At 41.3% G+C, this 21,582-nt stretch overlaps 1 protein-coding gene across 5 annotated transcripts in view; it reads left to right on the top strand.

Annotated features, from left to right (window-relative positions):
• The window catches only part of cadm1a (cell adhesion molecule 1a), a 523,695-nt gene that overhangs the window by 443,804 nt on the left and 58,309 nt on the right, over positions 1-21,582 (top strand). For all 5 annotated transcript variants that reach the window (XM_036142720.1, XM_036142719.1, XM_036142721.1 and 2 more), the window contains one exon: positions 4,244-4,416. In XM_036142720.1, the coding sequence (XP_035998613.1) occupies positions 4,244-4,416 (173 nt within the window). The remainder of the gene's footprint in view (positions 1-4,243; positions 4,417-21,582) is intronic.

Genomic DNA, 21,582 nt, shown 5'->3' with positions numbered 1-21,582 from the left:
AGTTATTGACTTTCCAGCAATCCCTCCTCCTGGCCAAGCAAATGCTGACAGTGCTGTCATTGACTTTACTGCAGTTCCATTGCTCAAGCATGTGGAGACAGTCGAAAGGAACAACTACAGGATAACTTTATCTATAACTACTGTTTACTCATCAGTAGGCGAGGTCCTGGTCTTACCATCTACAGCCTCGTTCTAAAATCAGAACCAAATAACTGTCCCTGAAAAATTGTCAGTTACCAATTTAATTACCTTTCTGAAGACTTCAAAACAGTAAAATCCATATCAATATTAAATAAAGTCTATTTTTAGCCTCCATAATGTTGCAGCATCTCTCTTTGGACCTTATTATTATTATTCACATTCAGACGCTGCACCTGACCAACCAACAGGCATTTTTAAAACAGCTTTTAAACCTTTTACTGTTTTAGCTTTTGTTTAAACTTTAGCATTTAGCTCTGTTCAGTTCACATATTATGCCTCTCTAATCAATGTTAGGATCTGTGTTTGTTTTTTTCTCTGCATGGACAGTAGATTTTGCTCTGACTGGGTCCGTTTTGAGCTATTCTCAGAGAGTTTGTCTCTGAAATGAAGCTGTTTGTTAGACTTTGGGCTGTGTTTTCATATAAATGCAGTTAAATAGTCAGTCGTAGTCGACACTGCTGAGTATATAACTGTCTTCAAGTGGTTTTCTCCCCGTGCTGAAAAACTTCCAGAGGCTTTTATTAGTGCTAATTGATTCCTGCAAATGTCTGCCTGTATCATCTGAAGCTCCTGCCCATCTCTCATTAGGCTGCCAGTTCACATGTATCGCTTTGCGAACACAGGTGTCGGTTTGCTCGGATGACAGGTCTCTGTGATATGAGATGTAATGGAGTGCAAATGAAGCCATTAGCGTGAACAGGGAAGAGTAAAAGAGCAGGAGCCTCCAGCAGAAGTCCCGCTGGACTATTTAAACATCAACATAGCTGGCAGCGTTTGCATCAGTCGTGCTAATCTGTTGACAAGGCAGTTCAGATTTGAACAGAACAAAGCAATCATCAGACGACGGTGGCGTAGTCAATATTGCCATAATGTGATCAGAGGTGAGGTTTAAAAAAAAAAGAAAAGAAAAGTACATAAAAAATTATTTGCTTTACTTGTTTTTAAAGTTACTGGAAATACTTTTTCCTTACAGTAGTCTGTTGTTCAGTGAATGTGACTGGCTCTGGCAACTCGATAAGGAAAAGTAGGGACTTTAAAAAACTAGTTAGAGCTAAAACATGTGCAGCAATTCTCTAGAGAAAAATTTTCCACAGGGCACTGCAAGAAGGGAATTAAAACTAAGTAAAATTATCTTAAAAATGTGTCTATTTGTCTTTGATTTGAGATTATCTGCCAGTGGAGTTAGTTTAACCCCCTAAAATAAAGATAATTAGATATCCTGCACTTCAAATAAGACGATGAAGATGAGTTATTCCTATTTAAAGTGCATAAAACCTTATTCCACTGGCAGATCATTTAAACCTGCTGCTCAAATCAAGGACAAATTCACTCATATCAAGAAAATTTTACTCACATTTAGTTCTCTCTCTGCAGTGACGTCAGCACTGCAAAAACATAACTAGAAATAAGTAAAATATTCTTTAAAATGAATGTTTTTGTCCTTGATTTGAGCAGGTAAATAAGATGATTTTCCAATGGAATAAGACGTTTACACTTAAAATAGGAACAATTCATCTTCATCATCTTTTTTCAAGTGCAGGATGTCTAAATATCCTATTTTAGGGGTCAAAATACTCATTCCATTAGCTGATAATCTTATTTACCTGCTCAAATCAAGGATAAATACACTAACTTTAAGAACATTTTACTTATTTTTAGATCTGTTTTTGTAGTGAGACTACGGCAACAATCCGTCTTTCCGTACAACAACGTCCTGAAACACACATCCAAGATAACCAAAGAGTTTTTAGTAGCAGTTGGTAGAAAAGTGCCCAAAAGCAGGTCTGCCAAACTCCTGGGGAAAAGCTGAGCGAGACTCGAAGCTGTGAAACCTGCCAACGGTGCTTCAAGTGCTTCAAACCTCTTATTAACTTACAAGAATGCTTTCACTTCTTTGTCTGAGTGTTTTTTTTTAAGGAAAACTATTGAAATCAATTTTTACTGTGTGGGAGAAGGAAAATAAAAGTGAGGGCGTGCTAACGCAGGTGAAAGTTGTCCTGGAACAACATGGTAACGGTCGGCGTCTCTGTGCAGGGCCGGTTTTTACTGTAGATCTGTGACACACAGACACAGAACACACAGATCCAAACACCGCGCCTCCCCCGCCCCCCCGCCGTTTTCCAGAACCTGGCATCCAGACAAGCTTGCTCCCTGTATTCATTTTATAAAGATGAAAACACAATCAATACAGTGAGCCGGGAATTGGAAGTCATTTTCATTAGAGCTGCTGAGAGTTGTGTAGTCATTACCAGCAGATAGCAGAGCGGCCCCGGCTGCAGGCGGCCATTTGTATTCCAGACGCCTGCCCTTCCTCTCTCCTTGCATCCCCATCTTACCTCTTTGGTCTATCTCTGTCTATCATCCTCCTCTGAATTTATTTCCCCTTCTCTCACAAGCAGTCCACCTATAGAATTTCATAGGTTATGCATTCCTCTCCAGCTAAAGAAAAGTAGTTATGTTTTTGTTTGTTGTTTGCTTTTGCCTTCCTCTGTCGGCCGCGGCCATTAAACCCGCCTTGGGTTGGCTTGCTCTGCGCTGCAGATTCTGCAGATTTGTATTTTTTTTTTTTTTCAGTTCTCTCTTTTTCTCCACGTCTTCGACGTGTTTGCTTGATCCACACCAAATTTCCTTTCAAAGGGAGGGAAGCAACTTAAAACACGGCAACAAAAATGCAACAAGAGAGGCCATCAGCGCACGCTCAGGGGAAATAACGGCGGCTGGCAGTGGTCGTTGGAAGCTGTCGCAGCCAAATGGAGGTGTTTTGTCTCCTTCCCCCCCCCCCCTCCCCACCGCCCTGCCACTCTACCGCCGTAAAAATGGAGTATACCACCCTGCTGCTCAGGAACAAAGGCAAACAAAGGCTGATGCTTGGTACTTACCCACCTACGCCATTAAAAATATAAAACTGCATGCAGGCTGCGATTTCAAGACGGAGCTGCTGTAATTAGCACGATTCATTTTACACAAAGACAGAATTAGATTTTCATCAGGTTCAGCCTGATAGTCTCCACGATCACTACTTACAACCTGCAAACAGTCATTTAAACTACTTTTTTTTTAATTTATGTTAAAAAAAATGATCAACAAAGTTCCAAATGGTGCCATCAGTCTCTTATCTGGTGGTCAAATCTTGACAGTTCGATGCACGCTTAAGGCACGGGCGTCCAAACTGTTTGGATTCGCAGGCCAGAAAATCTATAATTGAACAAAAAAAAAAATTAATTGCAGTTTTCTTTTATCAGCTCAACAATCAATTAAGGCTGAAATGTTGTTAATAAACAAGAATAATTCAGGGAGTAAAGGGCTATGTGTGAGTTACTGTAAAAAACAAGTTTGTCTTACTAAAAGAAACATGTTCAGTTTGCTAATTTGGGCTTGATTAGGAAAAAAGTTGCTAACAATTTCCATCAACTCTCAGGAAAACTCTTTTTATGTTGTATTTGGACAATTTTAATGAATTAATTAACAGCAGATTTGGGTGAATCACAGTCAGCTAGTCAGCTAGACGTGCTCCTATGGACGACTAAATAAATTAAAATGTCTGGGTTTCAAAAGACAATTACTGTGTTTTGTCCTTTACGGGCTCCCTTTGTAAGAAGGTTTTAATTGATCGATGATAATATATTACCCTAATTAAAAATGAAAATGTCTCCATCTGCTTCAACTGCCTGTGCAAACAGGACCAGTTTGTTACATTCTTGAATTGGAGTCGAGGGGGGCACAGTAAGTTTGGACACCCGTGACCTAATGCGTTGCATTTGAAGGAAAAGCAAACGCTGGATAACATGAAGGGAAATCACTTCCTGTGCAGCTCTTCTCCTGCTGCGCCGTGTTGCGTCTGTCGTTCCCACTGAGTCCTGATGTGAAGCACAGGGAGAGCCGAGGGTTCTTCACCTGAGAATGAACACAGAGCCGTTTCTGAGCAGACATCAGCTGATGTTGCAGCTCTGTTCATTCAGCCTGAGTGTGTGTGAAACCATGATCAGCTACCTTCCACCAGCGCTGCGTCCTCCTCACCCGTCTGCTGATGTTCTGACTGCAGGCCGCAGCGGGTGAGCTGGCAGAAGGTGGACGACGACGTCCCGTCCCACGCGGTCATCATCGGTGGGGATCTCTACATCGAGAACCTGAACAAGTCCTACAACGGCACGTACCGGTGCGTGGCGTCCAACCCGCTGGGGGAGTCTTTTGACGACTACGTCCTCTACGTCTACGGTAAGCCACCGACTCTTTGCTCTGTCTATCACACCTCTACCTGCTGTCGTGATGCGGATTTGTCGTTCACCCACTGAAGCAACACGCCTAACCGCTGAAGTTTCTTTCATTCATGCAGATTTTGGTCAGGGGGGTTCGTCTTTAAAAGTCTTGAATACTTTGCTGCGTTTAAGGCGGTTTTCGGAGACTGAACACGAAGAGCGGCATAATTAAATGTAAAACACTGAGTGATTTATGAGGCCGCTAAGCTGTTAACACAGGTGCTCATTTGTGGCACTTGGAGCATACTAAACGCTCTGCTGGCATAATTCAAGAAATGCGACTTGACTTTAAAACAAGGGGAGTGTTGTTCTGTCTCTAACTCCTGATGTGGCCGTACTAACGCCTGAACTCTGCTTTATTAACCAGACTGCACTGTGTTTAGAGCAACATCAACGCCGCGGGGAATAATCCTGAAATCCTCCTCCTGTCTTTAATAAAATAACCCCAGAGGTTTCTCTTAAGCACATTCACAGATTATCTTAACGAGAGGAAAAACTCAACATCTGCTTATTAACACCTACTTTTAAAAAAGATTTTGCCTCATGTCTTGAATTTGGAGTACTTTCAGAAAATGAAAACATATTTTCCTCCAAAGAATTTTTTTTTTTCTGATTCTGGAATACATTTATTTTTGCAATTTACCTTAAAAACCTTAATGTCTGAACACTTAGTAAAAAAAAAACAACAACTGTTTATTTAAACCTAAATCAAAACCTAAGAGTTCGCAGACCTTAAAATTAACTATATTTTTTCCCAACCAGGACGTGAACGTCTTCATTTCTCCATGAATGATTTTTAGTACCTGTTAGAAATAGTCTAACCCATAAATAACATTTTGGGAAGTTGTTTTTTATCTAGAGCTTAGTTTTTATCTCTTCATAAGTGATAAGTACCAATTAAATAACATTTAAATCTAAATCCCAAATTACAGTTTCAACTCTGCCCTCATTTATCTTTGAAATAACTTAGATTTGCTAAGTTTTGGCCACAATTTCCTCCTTAATACTTAATTTATCTCCTTATAGTCTGTATGATTCCATTTAATGTATTTATTTTTAATTTTTGGGGTGCATAGAGGTGATGTTTTTTAGGAAATGGTGCTGTAGAAATAAACTGAATTACATAACTAATGGAAACATGAGAGACAAACATGATCCCTGAGCACCAACCAAGTAATGACGTTTGTTCAGTTAAGAAATTATAGGAAGATGTGGAGCTGAGAAAAAGTATTTGCTCCTTTTTTTTTGCTTTTTTGTTGCACAAGTTTACGATCTGATAAAAATAAAAGTAGTTTAACAAGAATGACATCATCAAGTTATCCAAACCAACCGGACTCTGTCTATGACAATAGAGTGAGGGTAGTTCTGGTGGGTCGGCCTGTCCTGGGAAGGTTCTCCTCTGTTCAATGTTCTCTATTTTGGGTTCTTTTAGCCTACTTCATGCTGCCTGACAGGTACCATTTAGATGACGCCTTAGTGCTGAAGGTTAGGAAGTATCCAGGCATAAATGTGGCAGGAGAAATTCAGCTCAGCCTCTAAACAACATGGTTAGCTGTAGTGGATTATCTTTACACTGCAAAAAGGGAACTAAAAGGAAGTAAAATCTTCTTGAATTTAGCATATTTCCCCTTGATTTAAGCAGCTAAATAAGACTATCTGCCAATGGAATAAGATTTTTGCACTTAAAATAGGAAGAATTCATTGCCATCATCTTATTTCATATCTAATTATCTAATTTTAGAGGTAACGATACTAATACCACTGGTAAATAGTCTTATTTAGCTGCTTTGTTTACGTACTTTTAGTTTCCTTTTTGCAGTTTACTTTAAGCCTATCCACAGTGTTTCTGTGTTTATTAAGATTTTACAAAAGGTTTTCTAAGTGATAAATATTATAATTAGCATTTTGTTAAATCTGCTGAACCCTTTCTTTGTGTCAGTAACACGGTTCTCCTGTCTGGTCATGGTGACACAGACCTGCTTTCAGGCTAATATCTCCAGTCCCCTGAAGCCCTGCCAGCTGAAGCACAGCGCGGATGTTTCAGAAGGTTAAGGAAATTTGAGCAAATAATACCTCGTAGTAAAATGTTTCCTCTGACGCTAAACCCAACTTCATGAGGTTCAGTCGGCTATTGGATTTTGCGTTAAATATATCAGATCAGAGGGCATATTGCGCCTTTTTATTACATCTAAATGAAAGTCGGCTTAGATTTATTTATAAGCTCAAAAGTCTGATATCTCTGTGATGTCTCACAGTCTTTGTAGCACAAAAACCAGCATCCAGGTGAGATAGCAGGATTTTATGGGCTGTTTTTATTCGACTTGAATCCCAACGTTGGATCTGTAGATGAGTGGAGCGCGTGAACGGTCGAGACCCGGGGCTCTCTTTCATAAAGCGGCAGACTTCTGCTAACCTGCCTCCACCTTCTCCTGCAGGCTTTTGTCTCTACCCCGCGTTGATCTTTCATCCTCCTCTCTTTCTCCGTCTCCATCGCATTATCTCAACATGCCTCTCTGCTGTTGATACCAATAACATTTACTCCCCGAGCAGAGCATTACGGTCTAATGGGCTCATTTTCCCTGACCAAAATTACTTCCCAATCACTTTTGGTGGAGTCTGAGCCTGCGGAGAAATTATTTGGCTGCTATTGTCAGAGGGAATTAGCCGAGTGAAAAGGCTCGGGTTTTTATGCGAGGGGTAGAGAAGTTCAGCGGCTGATGGGCGCCGGCTGAATGAATGTTACTTACAGTGGGCTGTTCTGCCCCGCTAATTACGTCTGCAGTAAAAAGGAGAACGGCACCTCCACAAATCAGGGCCCGCCTTCCAGCGAGCTGCTAAAACCTCGCAGAAGGCAAACAAGCAGAGAGAAAACCAGATTCCCCTTAAAACCGAGCATAAATCCAGAAAAACACAGATTGAATCTGCTTTCATTTAATGGCCGATCTCCTCCTGAAGCCCTGTAAACGGCTTCCTGTCGGCATCATCAGCTGACAGAAGTGTTCCTGTGAGACAGTTTCACGGGTTCACAGAGTCACTAAAACGCTGCAGCTGTGCAAATGCACGCATGCACTGCATTTGAACTCCTCTAATTTATTCATGCCAGGGTCGAGCAGAGGTCTCCCTCAGCCGTCGTGCCACAACAAACCCACACCGACGTTTTTCTCTCTCTGCAGATGTTTTAAAATATTACTGCAGCCACTTTAGCCTTCGGTTCCGCAGGAGAACGCCATCCCTGCGGATTTCTGCGCCTGCTGTGAAGCCTGCGCCGCTTCTTTAAGCTAAAGTGGGTTTTCAACCCATATTTATTTCTAAACAGGCAGTAAATCGGACGGTTTTATAGTGATGTTGTTTCTTTAACAGAATAGGGTGAATCTCTGAGGAATGGATTAACAGCAACACTTTTAGCAAAACAGCAATTTTTTTTCTCATTTTGCAGCGAAAAGTGTAAAACTGTTCTCAGAATCAGGCAAAAATCATTGTTTTACGCAGAAAAGCAAAGCATGTTTATTAACCAGGCAAAAGCAGAGACAGACGGATCGGAAGGTTAAAATATAAGTCTGGATTAAATAAAAGCAAAAAAAACAAAAATGAACTGTGAGATATAGTTTTAAACTGTATTTTGTAAATTCACTGCAGTTTATTTAGTTGGAGCTAGTTCAAAACAACACGTTACAGGTCGTAACAAATCTGATTTATAAAGTCGTATAAATAATTTAATCAGACAGATTTTCAGATACACACATTTCATCAGAACTTTTGTTATAATGTGGCGCAGTAATTTCATTAACGCACAGAATATTAGATCTCTTCTGCTTTTTGCCTCTTTTAAACAACAAAAAACAGTTTCTGTAAAAATAAAGGAGCTCGTGTTGAATTGATTAATATTTAGACGATAAGATTTATCTTCAGCTTGCTCGTGACAACTTGAGTTGAACTCATTTATCCTTTTTTAATTGCTAACAAATGAAATGTCATTCAAAAACAAATTTTTACTGCTTTTTTTGGCTTTTAAACTGAATCTAATGTATTTGAACCAGTTCCAGTTTGATAGCAGGTAAAGGAAAGTTTTCCCAAACTGAAACACTATGTTGGGTCACGAGATGTTCCTCTGTGTAGAAAACCCTCCAGACTTCTGACTTTGTAATGTTAACACATATCCAAGTTTTAATACAGCAGAATTATGCCTTTGAGCTTGAAAATTAGATTTTTCTTTCTCATAAATGTGCGAGTTTTGGACATCAGAGACCAAGAACAAGTTTTTTTTTTCTCACAAATACAGGAAACTGTTTCTGTAGAAATGTGATTCTGTATACCCAATAATTTATTTTCTTTAACCTACAATGGCCCTAATCCTCTTTTTCTTTCTTAATACGAGAAAACAAATTGTAATATTCAGAGAAGTCATAATATTGCCCGAACGTAGTTGTAATGTTAGGAGAATAAAGTTACATAATGGTTTGCACAATAGTCCTGATACTAATAATAATTTGATAATTTGAAGTGCTAAAATTAATTAGTATTGCCTTATATTCTTGTAACTTCGCCCTAAAAAGGCCGAAGGGGGTCGCCGGTTTCTGCCGTTGTTACTTTTGAGGTCACAGGCAGAAAAGTTGCTTTAGAAGATAACCGAGATTAACACCGTATGGATTTGTGTCAAGGCTACACGGCGGAAAAGCTGAGAGCACTGTGACCCTGCAGCAAGAAGGTCCTGGGTTTGAATCCCATTCATGCCTGGGTTCTCTCCGGGTACTCCGGCTTCCTCCCACAGTCCAGAAACACAATTATTAGGTTAACTGGACTCTCTGAACCGCCCTGAGCTGTGAGCGTGCTTCTGCTAATCTGTGTTTGTCCAAACAGCAAAATAAAATGTAAAATAGTCATTAAGAACAGTGCTGGGCCAAATTCTGCTTTCTGTTTTATCATGATAAATAAATACAGATGTCTGGAATGGAAACTGTTGAGTATTGAAAAGGAAAGTTGGAAGAAATCTTGGTTGGTGTTTACAGCAGAGATCTAGATCTGAAAGGTCTGACCTGGGTAAATAAAATCTAGTCACCACCAGGCTGGATGTGAAGCTCATAATTACGGAGCCAGTAGTTCCCACCGCGAGGGATCGTGTTCTAGTGTTCCTCACATCAGCAGAACCAGCAGAACGCTGAGTCCTGAGCTCGCCATTAGTCTGGCTTTGCGAGCAACACAACAGACCGAGGTACTGCGCTCCAGAACGGCTCTCATTAATTCCTTGAAGAGCCGCTCGCCCAGCACCCGAGCCAGAACGCGGATCTATTGTTCTGTTTTCCCTTTTTAATCCTCCCGCCTCGGTGGGATGATCTCCTCTCGCTGTTTGCAGAAGTGCTGAATCTAAATGCTGTGAAGCGCCGTGGCAGAGAGAAGAGGGCCGGTCCTGTCAGCTGCTCCAGACCTCTGCCACATAAAAGCTTAAAAAAAGGGCAAAATCTCTGGAGATCAGGGATGCATTTTTTAGTAAAAAGGTTGTCGTTGGACTCTGGGAACAAAGGAGGCACGTTGCAGCTGTGGGCATCAGAATTTTAATCATGTAAAATATCATTTATAAGCCAAAATACAGCAATTTATGTGCGTGCAAATGTGTTTGTTGCCAATTACAGCGCACATAACATTAAACAGGGAAAAGCAATCTTCCTCCTTAGTTTGCATGGAGATTGAATTTTGAAATATTTGTTGCCGTCTCTCTCTCTTCTGGTGCACACCGTCACCCCACAGCGAGGGCTGCAAGCTGCCCCGCTCTCATCCACCCACACATCCCCCCCGCTGGAAGAAGCACAAACACTGCAGTGCAACATGTGGGCAACTTAAAAGCAACGCGCGCACACACAGCGGAGAGCAGCCCCCATTAAAACCAGTGAAGAACTGCGTCCTTTCACCACCCGTCTTTTGATGACTGTGATGTGTCCTCGGGCCCACATCACTAATGTTTACTGTAATTTAGGAGCAAATAGTGGCCAACATTGGCTTTGCTAATGGGGAAAAATGGACGGCGGGGCCGAGCTGTCGGCTGCTGATTCTCCCTGACACCACCAGGCAGACTCCACCTGCTGCAGCCTCACCATCAGCGCCATGAAAGCCCCCCCGCTGTGGGTGTTTACGTAAGCAGGATGTGCTTGGAGGGCACGCATGTTGGAAGAAACGCTCCTGCTGATCACCAGGACACCTTTGGGACGGGTAGTGAAGCCCTGCAGGTGTGACATGAACCCGCCCGCTGCTGCAGGTTTAAATCTGCGGCTCGCATCGCAGTGCTGTGAAAGTGGAAGATGGATGCTGTCACTTTTCTCTGTCAGCTCATTGGCTCACAACGTGCAGCTCCAGATGAAAGGATCCAACATGCAAATGCTTCTGAATGCATTCCAGCTTTTATGATGGCAAGCTCAGGATAAATTAGTGGAAAACCTAATTTAATAATAAAAATGAGTTGGAATGCGCTTATCTATGACGTCCAAACAAACCAACTATTCGCCACATCTGCATCTAAACCAATGGTTCTCCAATGTTTTCTGCTTTTTTTGACCCATGCTGGGTCAAAAATGTAACTTTTATCTTTTTCTGTTTGATTGTATTAAAACTGTCGTTCTGAAAATTACCCAGAATCCCTTTTAAAATTTTAAAATACATATATGGGCTCATTTATAACAGTTTGTAACTAGAAGGTTTCAACATTACCACACCTTTTTTAACTATATAATATTAACAACAATATAAACTCGCACCTGCAGTCAACTTTTAGCTATCTATGAGCCTCATGTGGCAAAAATAATATCAGTACATTAATATTAAACTCAAACTTCAGTTATATTATGTTATGTTAAGATTTGTACTTAGGAGTTTATTAATAGTATTCATCATACTACTAACTGCAGGTACAGAGCAAACAGCAGGGGGCGCTGTTATCACATTTACAATGATTTAAAGGTCTGGGCAGAAAAAGGCAAGGCTGTTCTCACTTTTGCAAGGTAACGCAAAATAAAATAAAAATTCCCGTGTAAAAACACCCAATCAGGCCCCAAAATATTCTAAGGGCCTAATTTCTTAATTTTGTGCTCGTTAGATCAGAGTGTTGCTAAAATCAAGCTAGTGCGCTCTAACCGCGACTGGTTGTGTTTTTATCACAGCATTCGTATCTCAGATGGGTTTACTTGTTTCCTGAGCGTGAAAAAAGCCATGTGCATTTCCAGTTAAGTCGGGATAAAAAATAAAAACAAAACGCTTGAAAGGAAAACAGGGTGAACTGGAAAGATTAGATTTGATTTTCATGTACCAGCTTCAAAAACCTTGTTTTATTTATGCGCTGTACGCAGCTTTTACATCAAACCAGGGACTAGGGATGAAAATAACCTCTTGGGCAACTCAGAAATATTTATTTTTAACCTTTTTAGTTGTTTATTAATGCCCGCTGAACCTCTTTTTAAAAAAAAAGCAGAAGTGGAAGTGACCTAAAAACCTGCATCATCCGTCCGTCACAATGTTTGCCAAGCAGGCGGTCTGATGATGGAGGCAATGGAACCGGTTCCCCCCATTATGGCTGCATATTAAAGATGATCGGAGGTACGTTATTAATTACAACACAAAGAGAAATGCTGCAGAGCCTGAATGAACAAACACAGTTTAGCCTGCTTTTACTCAGGTTGTACAGTAATTCATGCAATTTGTGTCGAGCTTCTTTGACTGGTGCAGAGAACGTGGGAGCAGAAGGCATTCAGGCAAAACACCTAAAACTTAATTAGATTGGATGGAAATTAGTTTTCAAATCATGCAACAGATTCCCGGTTATATTTAGGTCTGGGTTTTGACTAGGCCGTTCTAACAGGAGTATATTTTAATCTAAGCTATCCGTGTGTGCGGGGTGGTTTTCCTGCAGCAAGGTGAACCTGCAGCCCAGTCTCTGTTCTTCTGCAGCCTCCATCTCGTCCAATCAGAACACCGTCGTCCAAATCTTTTGCTGCGTCTCCTAAAGGGCTTTTGGGAACTTTTAAATGGGGCTTCTGACCTTCTTCAGTTATTTCACTAGTTCAAGAAGTATGGATACTATAGCAAATGCATTGCATTTTTTTTTAAAGATTGAGGAAATAAGTGATGAAAACGTATTACTATGCAAAATGTCAGCCTGCAAACGCGCCAAAGCAGCCTCCACTTTGCCAAGTTCAGTCAGACGCACTAAAGTAACCCAAACATTTCATATTTTGATGTATGTTTTCAATTATATGTTTGCACCACTTCAACACAGGCTGTAAAGCTGCACATTTGTCTCCAGTGAACTTCCACCAGCAGCTCTCTCCTCTCCCGGCCCAAACAAAGCAGCCAGAGCCGCCATCTCCCTCTAATGCGTTTGATTCCAGACCATTGTGACCCTCAGTGATGGAGAGCACCGTGAGTCTGGCTGACACTAACAACGTTAACAGGGAAGCCAGTTCAGTCTGTGCCGCTCCAGCTCTCAGTGCATCCCTTACTGTACAGCCCAAGAAAACACAATCATCACAGTTCTCCTTTTAAACTTGTGAGAGACTCATCCTGAGGGGTCTGAAGAAGTTTAAAGGCTGCCGCTGCCTTCCCAATAACTGAGCTGCCTGCTTCTTCGCCAGCTCTAGATTTTATTGCCCAACATCACAACCTTTTCTGTGGCTGTTTTCCTCTCAGTCACATCCCCACTTTCCGCTTCTCCTTTTAAACTACCAGGCAATTTATTTTCAAAATGACAGGTGGTCACCCCCCCCACCATAACTTTTCATGGCTTAACTAACAGCCAATGGAGCAGAAATTCAAACATCATGAGGCGAAAAACAATCGTTCACATCTTTGTGGTCCTACATGCCGATTAGCCTGGTGACTCTGGGTCTCCTTCTATCATTTGACATTCACCACAGAGGCTAAAATAACTAAAGACATGCCGTCTGTATGCGCATACAGTCATCAGCCGCATTATTAGGCTAATCAACCAATCAAGTGGCGGCAACTTGGTGCCATTCGGGCATTTAGTCGTGGTGAAGACAACTTTCTGAGGGAGAAATTTGATTTTAGTTGCTTTGTGTCTACCATGCTTGCTGGAGTGTTTCAGGACTTGTAGACTTACTTGGATTTTCCCTAACAACCATAAAATAACCACATTTTGGGACCCATAGCACAGACTGAACCGCCATTTTGACCATCCCTATCCTTATATGTTCACAGTGGACCCATATAACAGGAGGTGGAGACCTCTATGGCTATCACATCAACAGGGTCCAGAATCTAATCTGATACCAGGTTGAATTAATGTCACAAATAATTAAGCCATTTCTGAAGAAAAGGGTCCAACCTAGTCCTAGCCAGGTGTATCTAACACCCTGATGCCTGATTTTATATACATGTATATAAAAATATGTATTTTGCCTTTAAGTAGTTGCTAAATTAAGTTCAGTTTGTGACTTTGGTTCTTGCAACAACAACAACAAAAAAAAGATATTAGGAATTTTGGTCAGTTGCAAATTGGCATAATGGTCAATAACATACCAATAAAAGAGTAATAAAATGTAATAAACTGATGAATAGCAGAGCAAATATTACACTGTAACAATTGATGCTTTACAGCACAAATAATGTTTAACGTGTTTCAAATTTGTAACAACTGTCAACGGTCAATAAAATACAAATAAAACAGCAATAAAAATGTAATAAACCGATTTCAACAGATAATAAATAACAAGCATCTCTTTCATTGTAACAACTGATTTTTACCAAACAAATAACATTCAACGTGTTCCCCCATTCCTCTCATTATGGAATGCACAGAAGCAGTTTTGTTTTGTTGAGGCAAACGTGAACATCACCCTTTGCGTGGACAAATTAATTTTGATCTGCATAAAAATAAGTAGCAGAATTACATTTATATTTCAGCATGTTGTTATTATGAAGATCAATCCTGAAAGCCATTTCTATGCAGCACTGTTTAGAAATTAGCATTAGCACAATGGCTGAATGTCGCAAATATGCAACAAACCAAAAGATGGAGATGACTTAAAAAAAGCGTCTCACAAGGTTAATCTCATAGCATGTGAGTATTATATCTTATCTTATATACAGAAATAGCTTTTTATTCCCAGCCTGGTTATCTCTTTGTTGCTAACGGCTAGCCCTCTTGCGTTAGCAGGAAACACATCCATCAGGGACCAGTCGTACCAGAAACAAGTGCTTGCCAAAGGTTCCTAAGATCAAACTGAATGTGTAATAATGGGCATTGGAGAAATGCACACGCTATCTTGGCTGTTTGAATATGCGACAAGTGATTTGTCGCATATTTGCAACAACAGGCATCAAGGGGCTAATTAAGGGACCGGTGACTGCAAAGTTCTAATAATTGTATTTTCTGAAAATCCCCGTTTAACACCTAATCAAGACTCCACCAAAAAGTTAAAGGCCAGCCTTTGCTAGGTTTTAGTGATGTTTTCTACGGAGCAGCTAGCTCCTTGTTATGCATATTAGTAAATAAAAAAAATATTATGGTAGACATCACTAACCCAGATGATGGGGATGCTTTTAATGAAGCACTGCAGACTCAGTTAAAATGGTTCATCTCTGAAGTGGTTCACTCAGAACAAATGTAGTACATTTATATTCATTTCACGCTGAATATAAAGCACTCTCTGTTGAAATGTTGCCATCCCTGTGCTGCTGTCTGTCCTCCCCAGGAAGAGATGATCGATTTCAGTAGTTCTTTTCCCCTGGTTAACTTTCAAATGTTAAAGTTTGGAAATAAGATATAAAGTGCAGAATTTTAAGTTTGCTTTGACAGTTCAAAAATGACTGAAGTGTTTTGCATTGTTAGACACTATTTAGGTGGAGAGAGGAAAACTAGTTGCAGCAGCAGGTTGGTTTCGGATCAGCGCTACGAGTCATAAACAGCGCTGGACTTTAAGAATCAGATGTTACGTTCATTTTTTACGTCCTAAAGGCATGCCTAATGCTTTATTTTAAATGGCATTGAGCGGTGTCAGCGCAGGGTAGACGTTATTTGCTTTGGAGCGTATTTTAAAGACCAAATCCTTTTTGACAAGGGCATTGTGAAGAAGAGGCACAGTCCTTTATTTAATCAGCCTGAGTCGTGTAAAACACAGGCGTCTGAAAATGTCACTTCACTTGTTCATTCAGAGAACAAAGGGAACCCCTGAAATCCACTTTCAGATGAGAAGAAAGACCCTGAAAGGATTTTGGGACACAGTAGAAAATCGATGATGTAAATGTCCAGGAAAGGGAGACATAAAAGCCAAAACCAACAGACCTGAGATCACCAGCATCATCTATCAGACGTTCAACGCTTAAGTCAGCGACACTGCAGCTTCCATCCATCAGCGGAACAAGAATCGTGTTGATGACGGCTTCTCCGTTATAGCTTCACCACGCTAGGAGCCTGATCTTATTTAGAAGAGAAAGGATATGATCCATACGAAGTTTATGAACACCTCTGTTAAGATTTCAGAGGATAGTGATGAATAATTTCTAATCTTCCTCCACCTTTGTTCTGAACCACATCTTAACGAAACAAACCTGTTAGAGAGAAAACCGCTCGGTGTCTACAGCTACGCCTGTTCAAACATGTTAATGTTCACTTTCAGTTTTCTGTGGTTGGAAGCTTCCTAAATCTTGACTTGGTAATAATTTCCAACAATCTACAGATTGTGGACAAGAGAGTTTTTCTAAAGTTTTGTGTTAAAACTGACATTTATGGCAAATGGCTTGTACTTGTATAACGCTTTTAACTAGTCTTGACGACCTCCAAAGCGTTTCACACTACAGTCTCAGTCATTCACCCGTTCAATCGCATATTGTGGCGATTATTTTCGTGGTTAACAACCTTTTATGGGTTCTGATTTTGTAGATGTGGATCCATGTAAGGGAGACTGTCGTGACATCCAGGCCCAACGATCATAAACCCTGCAGCTCTGTCAGTGTTGGCTAACAATAACGACGGTAACTGGGGGCTTTTGTGCTCGTTTGATTCGTTGCAAGCTTTCTGCGCACCATGTCTTCAGCTAAATGGTGTAAAATATTAAGGGAGGACAGCTGAACTTTTATTACACGTTCATCTGCATATAATTGCTGGCTGGTGTGAACCAAAAAGGTTTTGGTAAACGTTTGAAGGTTTTTACTTTTATGCAGCTCTCATTTTTTAATGTTTTACCTCTTGAGAGATTGGTTTAAAATCATAAAGGATTCACATCAGATTAAAGCTGGAAAACGTTCTGACATGATTAAAACTGGACCCGTTTATTCTGTATCATGAAATGTGGTCTTGGACAGGGTTTTAGTTTATTTATTTTAGATCCACTGGAGGTTCTTTAACAGCCATGTTATGTACGTTGACAAATGATATTAAATGTTAGTATTAGGACTAAGTTTAAAACAAAGCCAAAGTAGATCTGGTGCACCTTAGAGGAGTTTCGGATCAGAATGAAGTTCTTCTCTTTATATCCATACATTTGGGCTCATTTCTTGGCTTAGCTTGTATTTGGGGTTCTGTAGGTTCTTCCTTACGGGTCAGGAGGGTTTGCTTCTCTCCCCCGCTCTGGTTTGGCGTGATTGCAGACGCCGCGTGCATGCATGGTGTTTCTTTCACCCGGCGCTCGTAGCCAGAACCGCTCCTGTCGGGTCGAGTGTCTTTGCTCCCCGCGGTCCTGCGCGGCCCGTTCGGGGCAGAAGCACTGATTCATAAGCCTCATCAGTAAACAAGGCCTGATGACTCAGCGGGAGGAAAAACACATTCCTCCTGTCACATTTGAAAGTCAATGAGCTTCCAGCGCTTGGTTCTTACATTGCAGCAGCCAGCGCCCAGCCAGCGGAAATGTAACCTGCAAGCAGCACCGGCTCACCAGCCTCCATTCAAGCAGCTCGTTTGTAACGTTTAGTTTTTAACGAGTTGTTGACACTGATGATCCAGAACATCTGGCGGACCCTGGTGCTCCTGGTGGGATCAAACCAATTAGACGGCACCATCCCGGAGCCTCTTTGTTGATTTCAGACTTCATCTTCCAGCCGACTTCCCATCGCTTCCATGGTTTCTTTGTCTCCAGCTCGGTGTGTGCAGCCGTCTGCAACGTCGGAGTTGATGCGTTTAAAAACATGCTATACTGATCCCAAAATACCTGAAGGCAATTCTGCTGTTTTAAATTTTGCTTCAGGCGGAGTTCTAAGGGGCTACACGGTCCTCGCTGCCTCCTATTTGAGTTTCCTAATTTAGTTTATAAACGAGCATAAACTTTAATATTATAAAAACTAACAAGTGTGGATTTGTCATTAACTGTGCACATATTTTTCCCCTGAAGGAAGACTGCTTTTAAATCATGTACAGTACAGCCTCTTTACCCCGAGGGAAGATATTAGCAGTAGCTGCATTACTGTTATTATCATCATAATGAAAGTTTGATGGGGAAAATATACGTATATCGGTTATTTTAATGAAGAAAACAAGTTTTTTTAAAAAAAAACACCAGTTAAAGAAAGATCCTATCTAAAACCAGTTTCCTCCTTTTAAAACAGACCTGTCTGTTTCCCTCATTCACTTAATTCTGGCTTGATAATTAATCTGGAAAAGCCTCAAACTTCCTTTGATTATTTTCCAGATCTAAATAAATCATATTTTTTTCCTTCTTATGTTCGCTAAAATACAAAAGTTTAGTAAGGTTTATTAAATGGTAATTTATTTCCATGCTATTTCATGTTAATTTATATAATTTCCATAATTTATCTATGATTTGCCACGTCACATTTTGCCCAACATTTATTTGCTGTGTGACTTACTAACTGAATAAACACGCTTTCTAAAAAAAAAGAAAAAAGGCAGTTTTACAACCTGTTTGGTCTCCAGACACTTTATTTATTCAGGTTTAACTGCAGCTCTGCTCCTTAAAGCAAGTCTACAAGGTTTTTGCTCAAATTATTGTTGCTAAGTCTCCTTTGAAAAGAATAAAACGGTCCCACATCAAGCTCTTAAAAAGCCAGTTTTAGCATATTTATTTTCTTATGTGCTTGACCTACTGATATTTACACCCAACTAAGGTTCCAACGGCGTCAAGGTTAATACTCAAAAGTCCAGGAAGTGATAAAAACTGCTGGATGTGGAGGAGTCAGTGAGGGTTTCAGGACTCCTTAATGAGTCCAGTAGCAGCGCAAACAAAGCTGCACAAGGAGGAAGAGCTTAGGAAGCCGGTTAATACCTTCAGTTAATCGATAAAAGTGCAACAACACAGGATCTGTTCCTGTCCAGGTCACACCTTTCATTAATTGCTCTTAAACATTTACAAACAGGAAAATGAAACCCTCCACAGTCAGGTTATTTTAGCTTTGAGTTAAAATATGAAAAGCATTGAAAGTGGTTTGATTCTAATTTCCCTTCATAACCAAAATAAAAGTGAATGGACCTGTTTTCCGTGTCGGAGCCCCGGAGAAGTCGTCCATGCATGGGCGCCCTGCAGCCCACTCACTGTGCCCTGCACGCTGATTCTCACCGCGCTGAAGATGCGGACAACAGCCTGAAAATAGACGGTTGTTATGGAGACTCTGGTCTGACGGCGCCGAGCCGGATTTGGTGGAGATGACCCCGGGTTCCCCGCCCAGCCGTCTTTGTTGCAGGCTATCCAGGCGCTGGGGCAGGAGAACCTTTGAGAGGTTCTTTGACCCGCGACACGGCCGACTCCAGAACCAGCTACGGCGCTCACTGACTCATACAGACAACGTGGAATAGCTAAGAAAGGCAGACCTACAGAAAAATAAAAACACTTCACCTCATATTTCTTCATGTCCGACATTAAATCATAGCAACTTTATGTCTTTTTTGCTAATAATGTCAGAATAATGTTTTGTTTACATTCTTCAAAGGCTTTCCACAGTAGTTTGCTGGAGTTTTGGCCCATTCCTCCTGACGGAACCGGTAGAACCGGGTCAGGCTGTCTTGATCACGCGCACTGACTGCAAAGCTTCTGCTAACTAGTGGATTTCAGTTGTCTACCTCCAGATAATATTCTTTCCTCATGATGCCATCGACGCTGTAAAGTGCTTCCTGCATCAAAGCATGATACTGCCACTGCCGTACTTTACGCTGATGTGGTTGTGAGGCTCCAAAGTTTCCCCCAGATACAGAACATGTCTCCAAAAGACGAAGGTCTCAGTCCCTGCTGATGGACCCAAGGATGAGGCCGACCAGTGTTTGACCTGCGTCAAACTAAAATATATCCACTGGTGTGCCTTAAATTTTACTCAGATGTTGTCAGTCAGAAGCCTATAAAGCATCATCATCAGGTCTTTCCCAAATAAGTTAAAGGAGTTGTAGTTGTTGTGTAAAAAAAGAAAAAGGAAATTATATTCTGGCATTTAGAAGAAATAATTAGCTTTTCTCCGTGATTTTATCCTCTGTATCTTTAACATTGTGGGAAGAAGCCAGAGCACCCAGAGAAACTCTGACCTGACTGAGGCCTGGGATTTCAACCAGCAGCTGTAGAGCTGTGAGACACAACGGGTCGCAGTTCCACTTTGGTGCCGTTTAGTTTCTTTCCTCAGACGGAAAATAGAAGAGCAGCTGTTTGTGACTGAATCCATCTCAGTTCATATAAGAATTCAGTGCAAGTTCATTTATATATGGGAACAAATGACAACCCAAGGCAGGTCTGTTTATCCTGTTCAAGGCAGAAATGCTAAGAGGTTCAAATTAATTAGAGTTGTAGTGACCTCACCTGTCAGAAATCAGCCTTTTTGCACATGTTTCACTGGCATGGCTTCAAACTGAGCGTCAATAATCTTTTATTCTGCAGATGATGTTCCAGGAACCGTTGCTGGTTTAAAACCTGTGAATGCGTTCAAGTTATCTTCGTTTTCTGCTTCACAACTGGATGAACGTTTGAATCAAATGCAATTTTTTTGGGGGGGTTTCTGAGCAGTTCCAGCCAGAAAGAGGCTGATCGTGTCATTTTAGGATTCGGATGTTTTACTTTATTCTTACATCTTCACACACCTGGAGAGGAGAAGAAACCTTTCAGGAACCAACAGAGAAATTCAGAGGTTAGTTCCAGAACTGAACCGTCAGGGAGTCTGAGGAGGACCTTCCTGGTCGAACAACAGCTATGTGTTGAGTTGATGACGAGATAATCCATCCATGCATGCATCCATCCATCCATCCATGCATCCATCCATCCATCCATCCATCCATCCATCCATCCATCCATCCATGCATCCATCCAGACATCCTTCTCTCCAGGGACCTTCTCCTGCTCATTCTGGGGGATCTTGAGCGATTCTTGGACCAGACTGGATATAAAGTCCCTCCAGGGAGTTTTGGGTCCCCTCCCAGTGGGGCGGGCCTGGGAAAGCCCCAAAACAGAGAACCACCTGGTTCACAAAGACTTTCCAGCAACACGTAAGGTTTCCATGAAACCTTTTAGATCAGTTCTCCTTTACAACGATCAGAACCGGAGAGGCAGGCACTGACATCTTTGTTATCCACGCCTTTCACTAACTCTGCAACCTGTTCTCAGTCATTATGCCTACAGTGCCGGCCACATATGAACACAGAGTATTAGGAGTTAATGCGATTTAAACGTAACGATGTAACAGATCCCCCGCCTTTGTTTCTGACACTCCTGCATTAGCTTCATCTCGCAGCCTCTCAGCTTTCATCCTCCGACTGCTAAAGCCAACAGTTTTTCCGTCTCATTGACTTTCCTCTCCTCCTGCCTCTGTCCGTACACATTTCCTCTCCTCACCTTCCCATAACACCTTATTTCATTAAAGTGTGGTCTAGCTTTCCTCCTTATCAACAGCCACAAATTACTTTATTTTTTTCCTCCCTCAGTCCATTCCCAGGCAATCAGAGCAGCATGGGAGGTCTCTAAGCAAACAGCACCGCCGGCTGCTTCATATCAATGCGGCCCGGCCACTTCGGCGGGGAAAATGTCACTTTGATACCTCCCACTGGTCACTGTCAGGGTGGGGAGTCTAACCCGGCTAATGAAGTAAAAAGGAAGGAGCTGTGAGGGGAAAACGGTCTCCAGTCAGAGTGTTTTGTTCATCAAAGCTGCTCATTTTATTTGCCTCTGCTTTAGTTTCCACCATTTGTTTTCATTCAGTGTCATGG

The sequence above is a fragment of the Fundulus heteroclitus genome, chromosome 11 (genome assembly GCF_011125445.2).
Source record: "Fundulus heteroclitus isolate FHET01 chromosome 11, MU-UCD_Fhet_4.1, whole genome shotgun sequence".
Taxonomy (NCBI): domain Eukaryota; kingdom Metazoa; phylum Chordata; class Actinopteri; order Cyprinodontiformes; family Fundulidae; genus Fundulus; species Fundulus heteroclitus.
This window is presented reverse-complemented; position numbering and strand designations above follow the sequence as displayed.